Source organism: Mesocricetus auratus, unplaced genomic scaffold (genome assembly GCF_017639785.1).
Source record: "Mesocricetus auratus isolate SY011 unplaced genomic scaffold, BCM_Maur_2.0 Super-Scaffold_100007, whole genome shotgun sequence".
Classification (NCBI taxonomy): domain Eukaryota; kingdom Metazoa; phylum Chordata; class Mammalia; order Rodentia; family Cricetidae; genus Mesocricetus; species Mesocricetus auratus.
This window is the reverse complement of record NW_024429191.1, coordinates 34,794,737-34,816,440: the sequence shown is the minus strand read 5'-3', so window position 1 is coordinate 34,816,440 and position 21,704 is coordinate 34,794,737. Positions and strand designations below refer to the sequence as shown.

Genomic DNA, 21,704 nt, shown 5'->3' with positions numbered 1-21,704 from the left:
CCAATGGAACCCTCTCCTTACTGTACTTAGACTGACTCGAGTCCAGGTGAATTGGGGCGACCACAGGAGGCATCAGAATCTGTCCTGAGTCATACCTCTCGCTCATACAAAACCACCCAGCACCTTCCAAAATTATCTCCACAGGAAGCATCTAGAATCACCCTGAGAAATCAATGGACCATTTGCCCAATCTCAACTGGGTTCCTAGGTCCCCATGTCATCATTTTGGAATGGTCCATTGTGAGCTGCCTGGCCCAGGTGAAAAACCCAGCAATGGACTCACATCTTTGAGACATACTGGGGAACATCACTGAAGTCCCTCAGAGCACAAGCAGAGAAACAACCTGAATCAAGCCCATGGTTAATACACAGAATGATCTTGGGTAACTGTGCAAGCTTTGGTCTCTCTGAATGTGTCGTGGAGAGACTGGGATAGTGTCTGAACTCTCCCTGGCTCTACCTGCTGTGAATCTGTGCTTATACTGAGCAACTTTGCACAACTCAGAGCTTACCATTGTTTTGATTTCTCAGGGCTCCGTGCAAACATTTAGACTTATGCATAGGTGCACTGACCCACACAATTCTTATTGCTTCTCCAGAAATTTTTCAAATTTGCTTTTCCTCTTGTACCACTTTTAATCAAAACCCAAAAAGAGAGGAAAAAGAGAGGGGGGGAAGGAAAGAAGGGGGGAAGGGAAGGGAGGGAGGGAGGGAAGAAGGAAGGGGGAAGGAGGAAGGAGGGAACAAAGGAAGGAAGGAAGGAAGGAAGGAAGGAAGGAAGGAAGGAAGGAAGGTATTTGAACTAAACAATTTACGCCAAAGCTTTCAGGCAACCCTCAATAAACAGGGCAAGGCTTTCCTAATTTCCCCTTTAGGCTGAGCACAAGGGGATTGCTCTGGGATTGCAGGTGTAAAATGGATGGTTCAGTATATGGAGATCTGATGTCCATGTAGAGAATGTCCTGGTTTTGAAGCTCTTCTTCAGTACAGACTGGTGCTCGTGCATAATGTGAGACTTGGAAAGGGGCATGTAGGAGTAGATGACTTCAACTTACCTCCAAAGATGCAGCTTATTCTAGGAGCTAGGTGGGGACACCAACTGCTTCTCACCCTGTTAGTTTACAGGATCCCACTGGTTTCAGATGTAAACGGCTCCACTCTGCCCTCTGCTGGAACTTCCTAGCACCTGCAAGACCCTTCCTTGCAAAGGCTCCAGTGGGCAGTGTGCCACTGCTGAACATTGGCTTTTGATCAAGATCTTGGATCTTTAATCTAGTTAAAGATGGTATTCACCAACATTTGAGAGGTAACTAGCATGTTACCTCTCTGATCAGCGGCTATCAGATTCATTTAGTGCCATATCTCATCCATATTCTACTTTTAGTAACAAAATCATTGATCATTTCTTTTTCTCAATTTTATGCTCAATTTGGGTAGTTAGGGTTCCTTCAAGATCACAGAAGGTGAAATAATTTGTTGAAGATCACAAACCATGGGCAGGGAAGAGGCAAATGGACACAAGCCAGTCTCAGAACCCAGTTCCTCATCCTCTGAGGGACCAGGCCCGGATACTCTCTGCCAGGCTTCGTCTTGGGCTAGTTGTCTTTGGCTCCCATGACTCTTACTGTATGCTGTGGGTATTGTATCTTGAGTGGATATTAAAGGAGTCAGAAGCAGGCAGATCTCTGTGAGAAAGGTCAACCTGGTGTACAAATCGAGTTCCAAGACAGCAAGGGCTACACAGAGTAACCCTGTCTTGAGAAACAAGCAAACAAAAAAGCCAATGCTCATTCTTCCTTATCTCAAAATGTAGTCATAAACAACATAAATAAACTAACCCATCTTCAAGATTAATAATCTACTAACACAGCTTGCTACACAGGGGGCTTAGCTGAGATGGAGCCACTGAGTGGCTACTGAAGTTTAAAGACAAAAAGGAGTGAGCTAGAGGGCAGATGAGAAGCAGTGGTGTTTGGAGGATATGGACAACATCCCTTACTTGTGATCCTGCAGAGAGGGGAATCCTTGTGCCAGGAAGGTTTAAACTTGGCTGGAGTGAATAGTTAGGACAAGACCTTTCCCAAGACTCTCCAAAGTCTAGAATTCCTTTAACATCCACTCAAGGTGAACAACAATGAAAGGCATAGGAGCCAAATATGAGCATCACTTCTAAGGGCTGACCTTGAAATCGAGCAGGTTGAGGCCTGGTGTGATTGCGAATAATTCAGGAAGAGATGCAGCGATGGTGCTGACAGCATCTCACCCTTGGGATGCTCCAGGGTTCTGGAGAATAGCACATTTGAACCCACATTTAAAAGACTGTCTATGACAACCATTTACTATTTGGTGGCCTCATCTACTTGCTAAGAAGTTAAATGGTTTAACCCTATAGGACAGCTGCCCAGCTACTTCTCCCTAGCAGGTGTTAGAGTAAATAGGAACTGTCTTCAGATAAGAGCCAACTGAAATGGAAATACTGACCAGTGTTCCAGAAAAGAAGGGTGTCCCATAGCTCTTCACTCTCATCCCAGATATAGAAGTAAAGGGAGAAATGGAATTGCAAGCGAAGACAAGTAAATAGTCAATTCCCCTCTCACTGCAAAACAATCCCTGAGCACTAAAAAGATGCTTGTCTCTGGGCCACCTTGTTCCTGGTCTAACTGTCCACTAGACAACTTAATGTGCACAACACCCCAGGCAATCCATTTCTCTGTTCAAGGTCTCTCTTGCTATTTCCTGGGACTCACCTGGCCTCAGCTGCAGCTCCACCCCAAATCCAGGGTGTTGGCAAAACAGGCTCATTAACTGTCACAGTAACGTACCCAGAGACATGATAGCTTCTTTCCCAAGGACTCCCAGATCATTTGTGTAGTGAGCACAGTTTCACTCTGAGTAGATGCTAGTGAAGGCCAAGCCTGACTCAGTGGGCCTCCAAATTAAAACTACATACTTGGCTTTGAATGTTTCAGTCTGGACAAAACAGCTTAACCTAACTGGGCCAGATAACTCTCCAATAGAATCATGTGTCACAGCCAAGACTAGACTATAACCACATGTGACATAAATGGGAGTATTCCTAATTTTTCTATGACTTTCTTTTTACCCTCCCTACATGTGCTATGTTAAGTCTGCAAGTGGCATACTATGAAAGCTGAGCATCCAAATAAAACCCCCGCAGGAGGCAATGATTCAAGTTCCAAAACAGTCACTAGCATGGGAGATGGAGGATGCCACAGAGAAAGAAGTAGACTGGGTTGTATTGGAAACCCAGCTGAGCGGTCATGTAAGGACCAGGTGAAGTTCTGGTGGATGGGATGGGGCAGTCTCAGGCAGACTGAGCAAGTGCTGAGATCCAGAAGTAAAATGAGGGGGCCTCATGTAAGCATTGCTTGCACTTTCAGGTGAAGGGTAACGGTTGGAGGCAGGTTAGACGAGGCGGGTCTGTGCCTATCAGGCATGCTCACAGGAGATGTTGCAGAGTGGGTCTCATTAGGCAGTTTGGCAGGAAGACTCCAGCTCCTTTCTGCCCCCTGTGATGCCCCCAGCCTGCTCAGCTTCTTCTGCACTTCACATGGAAGAACCCACGTTTTGTTGATCTTGCAAGCACATAGTCACTGGGAACTCACATCTTAAAGGTCATCAGTTCATCCCATTAAATGCTAAGAAGGCTCTGGAGCGTGGGAGGCAGACTTCTTTATTTTGTGGTGTGTCTGGTGTGGGTGTGGGTGTGCGTGCGTGTACATGTGTGTGTGTCTAGAGGTGAGAAGATGCTGTACCCAGCTTCTATGTGAGTCTGGGGAGCCTAACTCGGGGCCTCGTACTTGTGCAGCAAGCACTTTACTGACTGAGCCGTCTCCCCGGCCCTGAAAGCTGTGGCTCTGCAAGGGGCTCACCATGAACCCTGACAAGTTCTCCCTGTGGTGATTAACTATGGAGCACAGGCTGCAGACAGTGGAGACCTGTGCTTCTGTCTGTTTCCCCCACCCCTGCGGTGCTGGGGACTGAACCCACAGCCCGCGGCATGCAAGGCTAGTGCTCTACCACCGAACCACGTCCTCGGCAGTATACTGAAGGTGTTTCTAGAGCAGGGTCTGTGGTCCAGACATCACCTTGTTGTTGATCTAGCTGAAGGGCAGACCTGGAGGAGAAGATGTCCAGCATGTTGTTTTCATTCTTAGCTGCATCTAAAAATCACTTCCCAACCTGGAGAAGATTTACTCCCGGCACAAAATCAAACAAGGAAAAAATGGTATGGAGGAGAAAATACAGATGACAGGAACCAGATGCTGTCACGCCGTCACAGGTACAAATGTGCAAAGGGGCAGATGCTCTTTCTCAGGACTTTGCTTTCCTTCCCAAATTTAGGAGGAGTATTTTGGGGGAATGATTCATAGCATCTCCCTCCATAAAAGATCGTTCCTCAAGTCTTAGCTTGAAGGAGGGGGCTATCACATAAGCAGTTGGGCAGGTTAATGTTCTCCGTGTCAGATGCTTTTCTACCTCATAGTAAAAGACAGTGTGCTCTCAGCACGCCAGTTTAGCCAGAATGGCATCAATGAAGCTCAAGTGTTGGATGAGATGAATTGCACAACATTTCAGACTCATCCAGTTTCATGTCATAATGATTCCATCCTCCAGTGCTGGATCCATGATAGCAGCATCACCACTAACAAGTTAAAATGAGATGAATAAGCTGGACTCCAAAGGGGCTCATCTTGCTTCTTTCTCACACTGGACACACACCCAATGCCTACTGCATGCTGACATGCATACTCCACACAACAGAGGGGTGTGGAGCACCGTCCTCATTTCTTTTTTATTTAAGCAACCAGAGTTCTGCTTAGAAAAGATTGACATAGGAAGGGCGTCAGTGGCAAAAAAAAAAAAAACCTTGAAAACTGAACAAAATACATGTCTTCAGTTGCCATACACTTGGGGTAAACAAAGTGAATCACAAAGTGACCAAGACAGCCAGTTGTGGTGGTGCATGACTAATCCCAGCACACGGAGGCAGAAGCAGAAAGATCTAACCCTGAGCTACACAGTAGTTCCAGTCCTGCCTGAGCTACATAGCAGGAGCCTGTCTCAAAAACCAAGTGGTCAGGACTACTGTGCAGCCCTCTTGTATTGGCAGGATCAACCTTGTGACAGCGCTGTTGGAATCCACACAAGGATTAAGAGTGCTACTCAAAGGGTGGCACTAATAAAAATGAAGTGACTCTTCATACCAGCCACGGGGCTTCCAGGCCAGATTGGACTGGTTTCTACATGCCTGGCTGGTTACAACAGTGGGGCGGTGCTGAATTTGCCTCATCTATCTCAGACTCAGTTCTCATCTGGACTTCAGATGCAGCTAATTAGAGATGAGCTAGCTCCTGCCAATGGAAACAATGTACCACTTCAGTCTCACCCAAACCTTGCCAAAGCAAATGGCTTCCTGTGGACTTGAGAGTCACTTCCAAAGGACTGCCCTTGTCATCTCTAGTTCCTTCATCTAGGTATTAGCACAGAACTAACCTGTCTTAAAAATTCCCTGACTTGGATTTTAGACAGAACAAACTCCAGATGACTCTCTGGGTAACTTATTTCCTTTTTCCTCCACAGAAAAGTTAGCTTTCACCTGAAATGTGTCACAGTGCACAAGGGAGAAAAGTCAGCCCCTTAAAACAGGTAGGAAATGCTCCCTGGAAGTCAAGACTGACTCTCCAGGCATTTCAACCCTAGAACAGAAGAGAAGGGCTTCCTGCCATCCTTCCTATCAGAGTGCCAGTGTGGATGTGGGGTCCATTAGAGGTAAGATGCCTACAATTGTCTCAGATGCAAGAGTTGTGCTTAGCTGGGCACTGTGAGCTGAGCTATAAAGCACTTGATCACCCACAATGGGAGGTTTCCACAAGCCACATAGCCAAAGCAGATTGCTGAGTAGCAGTCCGGGGGCATCTCTGATTAATTGACATGGAAAATTGGGTCTGAATTACTCTCACGGAAGTTCCTCATCCTTTCCCAGAAGAGAATGTGACCATGTGTTTTCTATGGAAACTTCTTTGTACATATGTATAAACTAGGTATGGCCTTAAAGCTGCAGTTAAGGATCTGTCTGGCTCCCACCTTAAGCAGCGTGCTAAGCAACCGCCTCCTTAATGTACTATTTTTACTCCTCATTGGACATTCAACCTTGAACAGGCAATTCCCTCTGGCCCCTTCCCTTTTTTGCATGAAGTCATTAAAGTTATGGCAGGGTTTGTTTTTGTTGTTTTTGTTTTAGGTTTGTTTTGTTTTTTGGCTTGTAAGAAAATCTATTTCTGCAATTTTAAGATGGAATGTAAAATTTCTGTGCTGTATATAAAAGTATATTTATTGAGCCATCCATAGACACATATCCATGCCGATTCAAATGGAAAAAAATTAAAGTTTTCTGAAATTTAATTGTTACTTACCAATCTGTGAGAACTTCTGAAATCCTAGTTATCCCCAGAGAAAAATCTGTGTATAACCTGGGAAGCATTTCACTAGAACTTCATATTGAGAACTAAGAACACATCTGTTTAGTCAAGAATATTTATTGGTGGACACCATTGGGGGTTAACAAAGGTGACGGACAGATCCTGCCACAAAAGGCTTACAGTCTATGGGGGTAGTGAGACAGCACATGTGTGGGATACAAGGCCAGGGCTGTTTCAGAAAGACTAAAGAGGCGAAGACCCATGAAACGGAGGTGGGAGAAGTGTGGTGTCAAGTCTGTCGAGGTAGCATGATGGGACTTTTCTGAAGACTGGATGCAGGGAGCAAGGAGGGAAACTGACCACTCACTCCTGGTAGGGTGGAGCATGAGTAAACAAGGGAGAAAACAGTTGTTCTGCAGGGACAATGCCTAAAATGGACTAAGGACACCCAGGAAGAATACTTAGACCCGGGACTTCCTCCTCATGAATGCCCCCTCTCGCCCCCAGTCTCCCAAGAATCTCCTGTACTGAAATGTCACACAATCTGAAATTGATTGAAGGCTATCTCCAGCCACAGACTCAGCCATCACTTCAAGGTAGGTGCCTCCCAGTGGGATACAGGAATTAAGCATCAGTTCTCAGTTCCCTAAGAACTTAACACGGTGGTAAAACAGCTAATTCTGACTCCAGGCTGAACCATGAGAGTCATCTAGGAAGACACTGCTTAGGATGATGAATGGGACAGAACTTCGAACAGGGACAAAACGAAATGAAGGGGGAGGTGAGTTTGTTCACTTACAATTCTTAACAGTGAACTGAGTCTTGACAAAAACATAAGGGAGTGATGGGACTGGAGACAGAGGAACATACATGTTCAGGGAAGAGAAGGCACGGGAAGCTATGGGCTCAGCATGTCCAGGAGTATTATGGGGATTTTTGTCATTCCACATGCTAGAGCCTCACCCCACAAGTGAGTCAAGTGAAAAAAGAATAGCATGTCGTTGATACATACCGCAGAACACACATAGCCTGGCAGGAACACAACAGGGTGGTGTTTCTACCCAAAACCCTGCTCCTGGGAACTAAAAGCACCAACATACCAAATATAGAATGCCAAAGGACCTCAGAGAAGGTGACAGCTGAGTTTCAGCTATTAAAACATCACATTAGCAAGATTAGAGAGAGATTGTTCATTCTGTGAAGTACTTGCCACACAAGCATGAGATCCTGAGTTCAATCTGCAGAAGACAGAAGCTGTGTGTCATGGGACACATTTGTAATCCCTGCACTGGGGAGGCAGGCAGGAGGATCCCCTGAGCTCACTGGCCAGCCACCTAGCTTAGTGAGAACAGGTCCCAGTGAAAAGACTTATTTAAAAAACAAAACAAGGTAGAGCCCAGTGTGCTGGTACCACCAGCTCAGCCATCACTTAGGGACTTCATCGTAGGTGCCTCCCTGTACACCTACTCAGACTGCAAGTGCATGGCCCAGGCGCAACTTCTGACAGACAGAGGGAGATGTTACTGAGTTAAAGAGGCGCCTAATCTATGTATCAAGTTCCAGAACAGCTAGAGCTACATAGTGAGATCATCTCAAAACAAACAAAAGACATGGTAGCTGACTCCTGAGGAAAACTAAAGGTTATCCTCAGGCTTCCATACAGACATGTACACATCACACACTTGTACTCTTCCCTACCCTCCTTACAAAAAACCACTTGCTGAGATAGTAAATGTATCCATCCCTAAGGGCGGTGGGGGCGGAACACCAGGTCAGTAGAAGGCAGTCAATGAGCTTACTTTCCTAAAGGAACAGGGCGCTATGTTGAGTGTTGCCACAACTCAGGTCTGTGCAGTGGTAATCCCGCTCAAGAATACCCAGCTCCCAGCTGGAAATGGGCTCCTGTTAAACACAGAAGACATCACACAGAAGCCCTGCCTGCTCATCCAACTGCTTCAGGCCATCTCCTCCCCTTGTTACTGTGCCATAATCCACAAGGTAGACATGAAAATTAAATGGGTTCACTTGTTTTCTGTTGTATTGCGTTTGAGACAAGTTCATGCTTTCTAATCAAGGTTGATTTTGAACTCAAACCTCTCTCACCCAGCCTTCTGTGCACCAGGACAAGTATGTGCCTCGGGCCCTTATTTTAACTATCCAACCCACACTGGCTCCCCAGCAGCAGCTGAGACTGAAGAAGGCAGGAATACTACCTCACCATGAAAGCAAATGAAACAGTTTTGGTTAAGATTTACTTACTTCTAACAGAGTCTCAGGGCTGGAGAGAGAGATGCTTAGTGGCTAAGAGCATCTTGCCGCTCTTTCAGGACACGAGTTCGGTTCCCAGCACCTCTATGGGAGGGCCCACTCACCTTAACTCCAACTCCAGGGGGGTCACCAACATCTTCTGACTTCCCCAAGCACCTGCACACACATGGCAAACATTCACACAAACATGCACTCATGTACACATAAATAAAAGACTAGGACTCAACTTGACTAAAATACAAGTCCTGGTTAAGACCCTGCTCAATGGCAAAGAACTATATGCACTGAGTCACCCCTACAGATCTTAATTTCATCTGAGAAGGCTGAGGGTCAGTCACTTACAGAGACCCTGTGCTTTCTGTATGGCCGTGGGTGCCTCTAAGCTGTGGTTTAGGCTTCACAAGGTACCAATATTGGCAGACTGACATTCACTCTCAGTGCCAACTGTGCTACCAAGTCCTGTCAGGCCCATGCCCTCTCAAAGCACCCCTATCCCAACCCCACTGCTGTGAAGTGGGGCTCAAGTAATTCCCTAACCTGTCAGAAGCAATTAGGGCGCACACACACATGCATGAACACACCCATGCACAGTAGAGGTCACATATCTGAGGCTGGAGAACAGCACTTCCTTCCATCTGCCAATCCCACCACCATTACCTGTACCCACAGGAGATTGCTTTATTTTTCAGATCAATCCAGATGTCACAAAGAATGTAAGGGGCAGAGCCATGATCCCATGACACCTCAACTTACACAGCCAAACGCCAATCACCTCTTTGGGTTAGTACTCCTGGCTAGGAAGACCTTCTATTTGACTTAGTACTCAATTGTGAAAATCATTTTTAGATTTACTGAGTTACCGAGACAGATGTTTCATAGGTCAGGCTGGCTTTGAACTTGAGATTTTCCTGTGCCCAAGGCCTATTATCTGAGACTACAGGCCTGTGCCAACGTACACTGCTTCAGTGTTTTTCAGAAGTAGTCTGAGGTACCTTTTTTCTCTCTTTGGCTGCCTTTGTTTTTTGACAAGGTCACACTCTGCAGCCTTGGCTAAAATGGAACTTGCTTCATAGACCAGGTTAGTCTCACAGACGCACGCGCTTCTGCCTCCCGAGTGCTGGATTAAAGCCATGCGCCATCCAACACTTTATGTAATCTATACAAAATACCTGCTGAACCCTTTCCTATAATCACTGGCCTGAAACAAATGAAGATATTTAAACTGACCGTAAGTCAGTCATCACCTGTAGATGCTGCCAATATTCAGATCTGTGAGGTACTGAGCCCAAACTGATAACCTCTCATTTTCGTCCAAACTAGAACTTACCTATCCATGACCATTTTCAAAATGAACAGGAGAGATGACAAACACGGTATGTGCAAGTGTGAAAATCTGACTCTAATCCCCAGAACCCACAGAAAAGCCAGCCCTGGCACACATCTGCAGTCCCTGGACTGCCTGTGGCTTACAGGCCAGTTAGCCTGGCCTATGCAAAGAAAAATAAGACTGTCTCAAACAGGGTGGACTATAAGGACTGCCACCCAATCTGACTCCTACAAGTACGCTGTGGTATACCCTTGTGTGAACACACCACACACACACACACTCATACACACAAATAACATTAGGAAAAGTTAGATTTGACAATCTGGTTGTCCATACACCGAGGCTATATGGAGAAAACCTTCACCCACTTCATACACAGCACTCAACACAACACTGTGAAGTGAGTTTTAGCAGTCTACATTGCCAGATGAAGTTTTCTTCCAGAAATATTTTAATAAAAATTGGCCTTTTCCATGAAATACCCACTGCATGTCCATCAGTAAGAGAACCGTAACAAAATAGAAAATTTACCATATGGCTATGATTTAAAGAAAAAAAAATATGCAGACCCTGGAGCACATTAGCTAAGTCCAAGATTCAAGCCAATTCCTTCTGAGGGGCCAATCAGGAACCCGATAGACAGCAGAGTAGGACGCGGCCCGTCAGCCACTGAGGTCAGAGGCCTCACAGAAGCACCTTCCTCCAAAGCGATCCAGTCTGAGGCGTGATTTTAGGATAAGGCAGAACAATGTTAACACGACACATACACGTGATCAAAAAAATTCTACAGTTCCCCCACATACTCTGAATCTGAAAACAAATCTAGAATCTTTATTACTTTTCTTTAAACAATTGCCAGGACCGGAATCAAAGATAAATAGAAGGCACAGTTTTGCTTGGTTTTGTTATCAGATTTGGGGTTTGTTTTCTTGCGGGGATTTTTTGTCCTTTTTTTCTTTTTTTTACAAATACAAATAAAACATGAAAAACTCTACCTCAAAAAAACTAACAGTTCAACAAAAATCCTTAGCTGCGTTCTAGACATTGACAGGCTACGTCACAATTTAAAATCCAATGGCAAAAACAGAGGTTTGGAACTGTTTGGTAATCACATGTCAAAAGAACAAAGTTCTGGAAACACCTTTTATTCAGTTAGCCACACCAGGGGGGACCCAGTGGCAGTTGCCCAAAGGCAATTTTTCCACACCAGAAAGGAGTCGTGACTCTTGACAGATAACATGGATTTTTCCTGCTTCCAAAATGTTTATCAAATCTTGTGTCTCCCAACAAATGAAACATCCATTGTCAGTGAGAAGTGAGACGCGCTCCTTTGGGGAATGGCCGTCACACTCCAGTCTTTATCTGCAGCGTGAGCAGGAAGGTGAGACTCCCTCCTCTTCTTTAAAACCCTACTCCTCCTAAAGTATCGTTCCGGAAAACTGGAAGTGAAAGACTAAAAGGTCAGGGGAGGAAAGGGGGGAGTGGGGGGCACACACCATGAACACAAGCAAAATTAAAATTGTACAAACTTGAGCAGTTTATAATAGACTACTCCAAGACACCAAAGGCTGGTTGAAGGAATTCACCATTCTGCAGGAGCCAGGGCTGTGTGCTGTGTGGAGATCTGGGCCAAGCAATTCACTGCCTTGGAGTTGCAATCCCCCTGCCCACACCAAAGCCTGGTTTCTGCACCATGCCTCCGCGCGGAGGGCCTCTCATCCCGCCACTCGGCCCACCTCGGGGGCCTCCGGGTCCCCGAAGGCGGTTATCCCTGCGGTCGCCTTCCCTGGCAGCCCGCGTCTTCTTCTCTTCCACGTTCAGACGGACAGCGCCTCGGAACATGATGGGCTGTGTGAGGAACAAAGAAACAGACACTTAGACCGGCCCCTGACCCTATCAGTAGCGAACAAAGCAACCCTAAGGAGCAAGCAGCTCTCGACAACCAGTTCTCACATATCTACTCTGCTTGTGCACATGTGGTGAGTTGTGCAGAAAGTAGAAAAGAGCCAGTTTAAACAGCCCCGGGAACATGAGTGACTCTCTAATAACTAAAGCAAGCTTCAGGTAAACACAATGATGTAAAGATGCCGCCACAGCTTTGGAGTTAAAAACCTTCTCATACTGGGGCTAAATACTGGTACCACAAGTAAAACCATGAAAAACTCCCAATGAGAGCAGGTTAGGAGAAAGGAAGGCACGTGAAAAAGAATGTGAGCGTGGCCTCCCATAACACTCAAAGAGGCAGTGCTAAACCCACAAGCAAATACTGAAGTAAGTGCAGTAAACGTCACTTGGCAGTGAAATGCAGAGGGTGGAGAGCACTTGAAGTGCCACCTGCCTGGTCAACAAGCCTTGGGAGTTGTTTCTGAGGGCACTATACATACCTGGCACACATACATACATGCAGTCAAAACACACACACATAAAATAAAAATAAATCTTAAAAAACACACACACACAGATGCAAATCTGCTTACCCTATTGTTAAGGACCTTCTGAACAGGCTCAGAATCATCAAACACAACAAAACCAAAGTTGGGCAACTTCCCGCCACTGTTGATGCGCAGCTCTACCACGTTCCCATAATCTGTAAAGGCAAAGAGCTCATAATTTCAGCGCAGGCACCCAGCTTTACAGCATTCAACTTACATCAAGCAAAGATGTGCTAATGAATTTAAAATGATTTCCAAGATGTCACACTAAAATGCAAAAGAGTTCAAATGTCCCTTAGATGAATGCTTACACTAACCAAGATCTGAAGGTTTCAGGCTATGGGGTTGTGAACTTGGAGAGCAAACCCAAATATAAAAGACAATGCATTTCAGAGGTTAAGAGCACTGACTGCTCTTCTAGGGGTCCTGAGTTCAATTCCCAGCAACCACACGGTGGCTCACAGCCATCTACAATTCAATCTGGTGCCCTCTTCTGGCATGTAGGCAGAACACTGTATATGTGATAAATAAATAAATCTTAATAAAGAAAATATCCTTAAAAAAAAAAGACAATGCATTATGTCTCACATGCTCCCTATTCACCACTGTGAAAGAGTATAATGCAACGCTGTAGCATGTCTACAACTCATGACACCCAGATCAGGGTGGAATTTTCCACTTGGTGTCATGATCAAGGGAAGTGCCAGCTATGACATCCGTTATTTTGGTGTGACTGCTCAGGCAGAAGTCATGTTTGTGGAAGCAAAGGTTCATTCCAGACCCAGACTAACCAGACCATTAAGTCCATTCCTTGTTACTAGAAGACCTAACATTACACCTGTCTGTGCCTATATGGTGCTATCTAGGAAATCACGACCACATTGAGACACAGCACTTACTTTGAAAAAAATCCTTCAGTTCCGATTTGTCAACCTCATGTGGCAGGTTCCCGATGAAGAGCTGGTGACTGTCAGGGTGCCTCACCATCCTTCGAGGTTCCACATCTCCTGGTTCACCAGCCTCACGGACTTCAGAGACAAAACAAGACTCTCAGAGACCCTTCAAAAACAAGTTCCCCCCACCCAAAACCAAGTTGTTCCTTTGCACCAGCCAGACTGAGAAGTTCTCTCAAAACCACCCCAAGCCAGACAAGTTCTCAAAGCTCTTACTTGGCCGGGGTCCTCTCTGAGGAGGGATATTGATCCGTTGCTCTCGAACTCTCTGATCTCTCTGAGGTCTTTGTGGTGGAATCTGAGATTCAGGCTTAGATTCTGGACGGGGCTAAAAAAGGTTGCTGATTACCTTTTGTGGGAAGCCAAAGAAGCTTATCTGATGGTAATTTTCTTTTTAAAAAAATTTAATTACATGTATTATATGTAAGTGCTACACACACATAAAAGTGGGTCCCACATATCCAACTCAGGTTGTGAGGCTTGGTGACAGGTGCCTTTACTCACAAAACCATCTCACCAGCCTTGTTACTTAGTTTTCACTTTTCTTTTTTAACTTTGTGTGTATGTCTGTGTAGGAGAAGGCCAGAAGAGAACATTGTATGAATTCCCTGGAATTGGAATAATTACAGATGGTTGTGAACCCAGATACACTGCAAGAGCATTAAGAGCTCTTAACCACTAAGTCATTAATCCAGCCACCCACCCACATGGTGGTTCAGTTAGTTCAGAGCACTGGTAGCTCTTGCTAAGAATCAAAGTTCAGTTCCCAGCACCCACCTGCTATAACTGCAGTCCCAGGAACCACTATGCCCTCTTCTGGCCTCCAAGAACAGCAGACAGGTATGTGACACACAAACATACTTGCAGGCAAAATATCCACACCAAACATTAAAAATAAATTTTTATTAAATTATGTGTTCCTGCCAGATGGTGCTGGCAAATGCCTTTAATCCCAGCACTCAGAGGCAAAGGCAGATGGACCTCTGTGAGTTTGGTCCACAGAGTAAGTTCCAAGACAGGCTCCAAAGCTACAGAGAAACCCTGTCTCGAAAAAAAAAAACCAACAAAAAATTATGTGTTCCTGCACAAGTCTCTCTGTACCAAGTGCATTCACCGCCTAGAGAGGCCAGAAGAGAACACTGGATCCCCTAGGACTGGACAGCTCTGAGCCACCGTGTGGGTGCTGGGAAATGAATCCCGGTCCTCTCCAAGAGCAGTAGTAAATGCTCCTAAGAGCTGAGCCACCCCTTGTCTATCTTCTTAAACAAAACTGTTAAGCTAGAAAATAGCAATTCTGGCTCCAAGGAGGATAGGTAGCTCCCTGAGGCTAACTAGTCAACCTACCTAATGTGAGAGCTCCAGGTCTATAAAGACACTGTCTCAAAAAAAAAAAAGTGCACAGCCCCAAGGAACAACATCTGAAGCTGGCCTCTGCCTTCACATGCATGCACAGACCTGTGTGTATACACATCCTCCTAGAAAGAAAACTTCAAACCAAGGAAGAACCTGCTTTCTGGCCAAGTTACTGCATAGTTCACCATGCTACTGGGGCCTCAATGAGCCCATGAGTGAACCACCACCACCTACCTCCTCTTCTCTCCTCCCTGTACACCAGGCTCCCATTCTCTACACCTATTGAGGTTCACTTCCAAAGTGGTCAAATCTATCAAGTCCTAAATTCAGATCCTTACCTGTGAAGGCGGCACTTTTACCACATGGGGTGGTGTCCCCGTCACTGGAACAGCCCCACTGGGAGGAAGGTTCTTACTAGTCACAGATGCCCAAGAAAACGTCTAGGGGAGAAGAACACACATCAGAGCAATAGAGTCACTAACTTCTGCTTCCCAATCACAGGCAGCAGAGTCTACAAGCATCTGCCAGCTTACAAATTGAGTACAGCTTATAAAACTTGGAAGTAGCCAAGCATACCAGTACACCCCTCTAATCCCAATAGTTTGGAGACTAAGAAGGGCTAGCCTGGGATACACAGTGAGACCAGTTCAAAGTCAACCAAATAATTATGATGGAGAAAACGAGATTTTAAAAATAAATTAGCAGAAGGCCAGGAGCACACCTTTAATCCCAGCATTCAGGTACAGAGGCAGGAGGGTCTCTCAATTCAAAGCCAGCCTGGCCTACAGAGCAAGTTCCAGGAGAGCCAGGGCTACACAGAGAAACCCTGTCTCCAAAAACCAAAACATACAACTAATAAACAAACAAACAAACAAACCAACAGAGTGGGGATGTGGCTCAATTAGCAGCCTGCACGAAGTCCTGGGTTTAGTCCCCAGAGCCTTATAAATCAGGCACGGTGGCACAAGCCTGGTTCTCAGGAGATGGAAGCCAGGGTCAGAAGCTCAAGGTCAGCTTTGTATGGAGTTTGTTTGAGGCCAGCCTGGGAGACATGAGAATCAAGTCTCCCCAGCAGCAATCTCTATAGCAACCAACACTGCACATGTACTCATGGCCTAGGACTGATCTTTACAACAACAAGAAACAGGAACATAGTGCTAAGCCCAACCCATACCCTCAAGTCCTCCTGTGCTGGGGAAACATCCGCTGGGGCCGGGGAAGCGCTCTTTTGCACATCCTCAGGAGCAGCTTCCTCCAACGCAGGCTCAGCCTTGTCCTCCTGGATGTCAGGCACAGGTTCTGGCTCCGGCTCCGGCTCCGGTTCTGGCTCTGGCTCCACAACAGGCTCCTCTAAATGCTCCTCCAAGTCGTTGCTGTCACAGGAGAATTTGAGAAATGTAAGCCTGTCTTTGTGACTCACCCAGACACTTGAGTTACCTAATGACTCCAGAGAAAGCTGTTTGTTAAATTCTGGTGATCTGATGACCATACGGTAAGAAGGATCAAACAGAATCAAGTGACTCATTCAGTTACTATTAATTAGCATTTTTATGTGTATTACAGAACCAATGCATTGATGAAACTCTCTGATCTTTGTCTAAGGTCTAGCTAAGGCACAACAAGGCTAGTGAGGTCAGACAGTATCAAAATCCACAGAAAAGAGCTGAAGAGACAGATGGCTCGGTGGTTAAAAGCACGGGTTTTCTCTGAGGTCCTGAGTTCAGTTCCCAACACTCACATGGCAGCTCATAACTGTCTATTCTGGCATGCAGACACAAATATAGACAAAAGGCTCACATGTAATCATAAAATACAGATAAATAAATCTTAAAAAAAATCAACAAGGAAAAAACACACAAGGAATTCTGGGAGAGAAGACATCAGTCACACCTCAAAACTATGGTTATATTTCCACGCCAGTTGTCAAGACACACTGTCCCTGGCCATGTTTTTCCTCAATAGGTCCGTGGTAAAGCACATTCTTCACTCTGAGCCAGAGTGAACAGGTAAACATCTGAAAAGTTTGAGTACTAAGTATTGACATGTGGAACATCCATGGCAACAGTACACATTTTGGCCCATCAAAAACATTTCTGCCCCAGGAGCAGGACAAAACAAAGACACTATACTCATTGTTTGAGGCCATAAGAAAGTAATTTTAAAGAAGGGTTTTGTCATGTAGCTCAAAACTTGCTTTAACAAATTATTTTTCATGTGTCTATGTTTCTGAGTGTGCATCCATGCCAGAAGAACACATGAGAACCCCTGAAGCTGGGGTTAAGAAGTTCTAAGTCACCGTGTGGGTGGTGGGAACTCAAGTCTTCTGCAAGAGCAGCAAGAAGTCTCTCCAGCCCAAGACAACCTTAAAAATTTGTATTGCATTTACTTATTATGGGGAGGAGGGCTGGCCACGTGTGTCACCGCATACCCGTGGAGGTCACAGAATAGCTTGCATAGAACAGTTCTCTCCTTCCATCAGGAATCAAAATATCCCAGCCTTCTCTGAGCCACAGTACTGGACTGTGAAACTTGTAATGATTCTTATAGCTTTGACATCTGGAAGGCTGGGACAAATGACCCTAAAAGTTCCAGACTAGTCTTGGCTGCACAGTGAACTCCTGTCTCCAAGACAACCTGAACCAAACAAGTGACTCAAATATTTTCTAAACAGTTTTCACAGTATATTCTATAAAAATAAACAAGTTGCATATTGCTTCCTAGTCAAAAACAACAAAGTATTTTCCTAGAAAATTACCATTGCTTTCCTCATAGTCGCTCCAGGCTATGAGGAAATGCACAGCAATCTCCTCACCTCAGCCTCTGAAACATGGGATTACTTAGACAGTGCTGAGCATCAAACCCAGGACTTGGTGCACACAGAGGCCCAGCCCCTGCTCATTGCCTGAGATTAATCCTTAGGAGACATGTCTGTCTCCAACACAATTTAACTTCTTGTTGCAAGCCTGGACAAGTGAAGAGAAGTTCCCCTACCTGACCGTCTGCTCATAGAAAGTTCCAGAATCATCAGGCACCACCTCAGGTGTCTGCTGTCTTTCTTCAGGTTCGTCTACTTCTTCCTCAGATTCTAAGAAGAAAATATGAAAAATAACTACAATCACTCTAAACCCACAAGTTCCTTAACTCAGTTTCTACTATAGATACAAAGAAAAAACACAGCAAAGAAAGTAGGGCAATTTGATAAAGACTTTAGCACAGACTTGGGGGAGGGGAAATAAAGCATTTTATTTAAGGACAGACTCTTGCCACATGACTCATGTGCCTGTCATCATGCCTCCCCCTCCATGATGGACTTGTCCCCTTTAAACTGTGAGCCAAAAACAAAATCAAAAACAAACCTTTCTTCCTAAAGTTGGGGCATTTTATCAAAGCAAGAGAGAATCTGAGCTGTCTGCCACAGGATTTGCAATTGCTCTGAATTCTGGGATAGGGTAGGGGAGGTTACTCTGCACTGGGCTCTGTCAGCTCCCATCTGTCTCAGTTGAGAAAATGGAGTACACAAAAAAGGTGAAGACTGATCAACAGAGCACCTGTGTTTATTACAAAAGCAGCCTTGAAGGCACTCATGCAGCCAGGTAAACTGTGAGACTACAGAATAAGCACGTGATTTCGGTCCTTGCCCACTGCTCTGGTTACATGGTTCTTTCTCATCAGGATGGATGGCCTACAGCCCAGAGGAAAACAGCCTGGGAAGCTCTCAAATCTACACCCTCAAATGACTCCTCTTTCCCAGGGATGCTGTTAACAACAGTAACAAACAGTGATGTGAAATTCCTTCTCAGAAAGAAAATATCAGACTTTGTGAGGAACACCGTGGAGCAAGGTCAATAAACTGACCAAAAAAAGCAAAGCCCACACATCTGCAGCAGCAGGCCTCCCCACCTTGTTAGGTGAGTTACCCAGCCTACAGGATGGAGGAATACACCTAACAGGCTTCTACGTAAAGCTGGGTGGGATATACAGAGACTACTCTCCACAGGTTTGACCTGCACACTCCACCCTGCCCTTTCTTCCAGCCATCATCCACACTGTCAAATGCCCAAAACTCCAGGACAGCATTTCCTGCAGAGCAAAGGCAGACACCCTGACTGCCCACTCTACAAAAGTGGGGTTCCTAGAGGAAGGGTTGCACATCTTTCAACACCACTCTGCAGCACAGGTGTGCCAGGCTCTCCGCATGGTGTTCTACATTGAGCCAGGGTAACTGTTCTGTTTCTGTTCCAAAACAAACTAACCATTCATACTAACTAGGAGAACCCCCATGCTCTGATGAGATTAATTAACAAAAAACACTCTCAGAAGTCAGCCTGATGCCACTTACAAATCCCACGCAAGTAACCATCTGTGGCTTCACACTTACCATCCTGAGGTTCAGTGACAAAGCCACCAAAGACCTCATCTTGGTATCTGAAGATGTCGTTGTGAACATAGAACTTGTTAGCAACAGAGCCCTGAAATGTCAGCAACAAGTTTTCAGTTATTCGGACTTATAAAAAACTGAATCATGAGCATTCATCTCTCTACTTTCTGCTTCTGATGCATGTAGCTAGCTGCCTCGTATTCCCACTGCCATGATGAACTCTTCCTTTTGTTAAAAACAAAAAAAGCCACAAATGACTACAACAGCAGTTCTCGGGTAAGAAATTTTGCCCCTGCAGACACCTGGCAGCATCTAGAAACATTCGGTTTTAATAACAGAGGTTGGCTTCTGACAACTGAAAGAACAGAGTGTAAATGGCAACAGCACTCATGACAGCCGATGTCATCTGTGCCAAGACTGAAAGCCCTACTGTGTGAAATCCTGTTCATACACAGTGGTAAAGAACCACATGGACATATTGTTAAAATATTCATCCTTACCACCAGATGGACACTTACAGAGACAGAGAGATCAGCAAAACTCTTTTCGTAGGATGCCAAAGACAACTTTTCAACCATTTACAGGCATTGTAGTCTCAAGGTATTTAAAATGCCCTTACTCTTACATAAGAATATTAATCCAGAAATCATGGTAGTATATCTAGATCTCTCATGTGGATTTAGACATACTTGAGCCCAAATCCAATCATGTCATTTATTGTCTGTTCAATTTCTAAGGTTGTTCCCTCAACCACATAAAGTAGGATATCAAAACATATAGTGATTTGTGTATGCATTGACATGGTTTATCTAACTATTCATTTTCTTAAGGGAGGAGATAAATGCTCCCTTTGAAAGACAAAAAGGAACTGTGATTAGCCTGTCTGATGAACAACATAGGCTGTAAAATCCTCCCCATGGGGAGAAGTCATCAGTCTTCCTCCTCCTTTGAGATTCATCTCTTGGTTTTCTATGGACTGATCTCAACTAGCAAACCTTCTGCCTCAGCTTCTCAACAGCTGGAACTGCTGGACTGGAAAGATGGCTCAGTGGTTTAGGAGCACTAGCTGCTTTTGCAGAAGACCCAGGCTCAATTTTCAGCACCCACATGGGGATCCACTGTCCTCTGGCCTCTAAACACACTACATGCATGCAGACAAAATATAAAACAAAAACAGATTTTAAAACTGGAATAACATGTATATACCACCATAGCTGCCAAGTAGTTTACACATTAATGTTAAGTCTTCCTTCAAAAACCTTGACAACACACTCAATGATGGTACATACCTGCAATCAGAGCTCTTGGGAGGCTAAGGCAGAAGGATCACCAGGATATCCAGGACAGTCTGAGCTACATTAATGAGGTTTTATCTCAAAACAAAAACATCTGCCAGGCAGCAGTGGTACACTCCTTTAATCCTAGTACTTGAGAAGCAATGCAGGAGAAACGAGGCCAGCCTGGTCTACACAGCAAGATCCAGGACAGCTAGAGCTACATAAAGAAACCCTGTCTTAAATGCCCCTCCAAAAGAATTCTTAAAGATATGGATAGTAATTTTACTAACCTAAAAGAATTTTTTAGATGAATGTGGGAGAAAGCACTTATTCAGCAAGTCCTTATAAGCAGACTCCATACACAGCTTCCCGCCCCAGCTCTCTGAAGAAGGCACAGATGGCATCCGTCACCCACCTGTGCAACCTTCAGAAGCCTAACAACAAAGAACCGGGAATGGAACAAGCTAATTCCTCAATGGGGCTTAAGGGGCCAGGACACAAGGGCATCCTGTGCCCACATCAGAACAGGACAGCATGAAGAGTTCCCACTGACTAGGCCCTGGACATGAGGGATATGTTCAACAGTTACTAATGAGAAACATACAAAATATACTAGAAATACATGAATGATGGAGAGAGGGTGGTTCTTTATAAGATAATGCCAATAATGAATGAACACAGGGTGGTGGGTGAGACCAGACATTCCTATTGGTCATTCTTCTACTCAGTCAAGAACCAACCTCTGATAAAGAGCAGCACATCTATACAGGACCCAAGAATCGGTCACTACTTACAAACCAGATACAAAAGCTGCCTGACTTTAGTGGCAAGGCCTGTATGCATTACCTGGGGAAACCAGAGCCACTAAATGGCAGCACTGCCACTAAATGATGACCAGAAGAAAAACACATGACATGTGAACATCGATCTTGTGACTGTGCTCTTCAGAACTGTCCATGCCAAGCAAATCCGAAGAGTAAGGTACAAATGAGGGGGAAGCAGACACACGACCAGGGGAACACAATGGATACATGGAATCTGGGATCAAGAAAAACAAACCCCTATGGAAGACTATACTGGCATAGTCTCAGAAATTGAATATGGATAATTGAGTGAGTTATATTGAGTAGTATTTCCTGAATTTGGTAACAGGACAGAATTCCTTGCCCCAAGGAAATGCCAGTTGAATAGTTAAAAAGTGTCCTTCATTTCAAATAGTTTAGAAGGAAGAGACCCCCCCCCATAACACATCTCCCTGGGCCAGTGCAAACAC

The 21,704-nt window shown here is 45.0% G+C and overlaps 1 protein-coding gene across 1 annotated transcript in view; it reads right to left on the bottom strand.

Moving 5' to 3' along the window:
• Window positions 1-6,544: 6,544 nt before the first annotated feature.
• Window positions 6,545-21,704, bottom strand: part of G3bp1 (G3BP stress granule assembly factor 1) — a 32,218-nt gene continuing 17,058 nt past the window's right edge. Inside the window, exons 5-12 of the mRNA XM_005067745.4 lie at window positions 19,155-19,245; window positions 17,768-17,861; window positions 15,951-16,149; window positions 15,115-15,216; window positions 13,640-13,751; window positions 13,370-13,498; window positions 12,516-12,625; window positions 6,545-11,886 (exon numbers count right to left, since the gene is read on the bottom strand). Coding sequence (XP_005067802.1) covers window positions 11,677-11,886; window positions 12,516-12,625; window positions 13,370-13,498; window positions 13,640-13,751; window positions 15,115-15,216; window positions 15,951-16,149; window positions 17,768-17,861; window positions 19,155-19,245 — 1,047 coding nt within the window. The 3' untranslated portion in view covers window positions 6,545-11,676. The remainder of the gene's footprint in view (window positions 11,887-12,515; window positions 12,626-13,369; window positions 13,499-13,639; window positions 13,752-15,114; window positions 15,217-15,950; window positions 16,150-17,767; window positions 17,862-19,154; window positions 19,246-21,704) is intronic.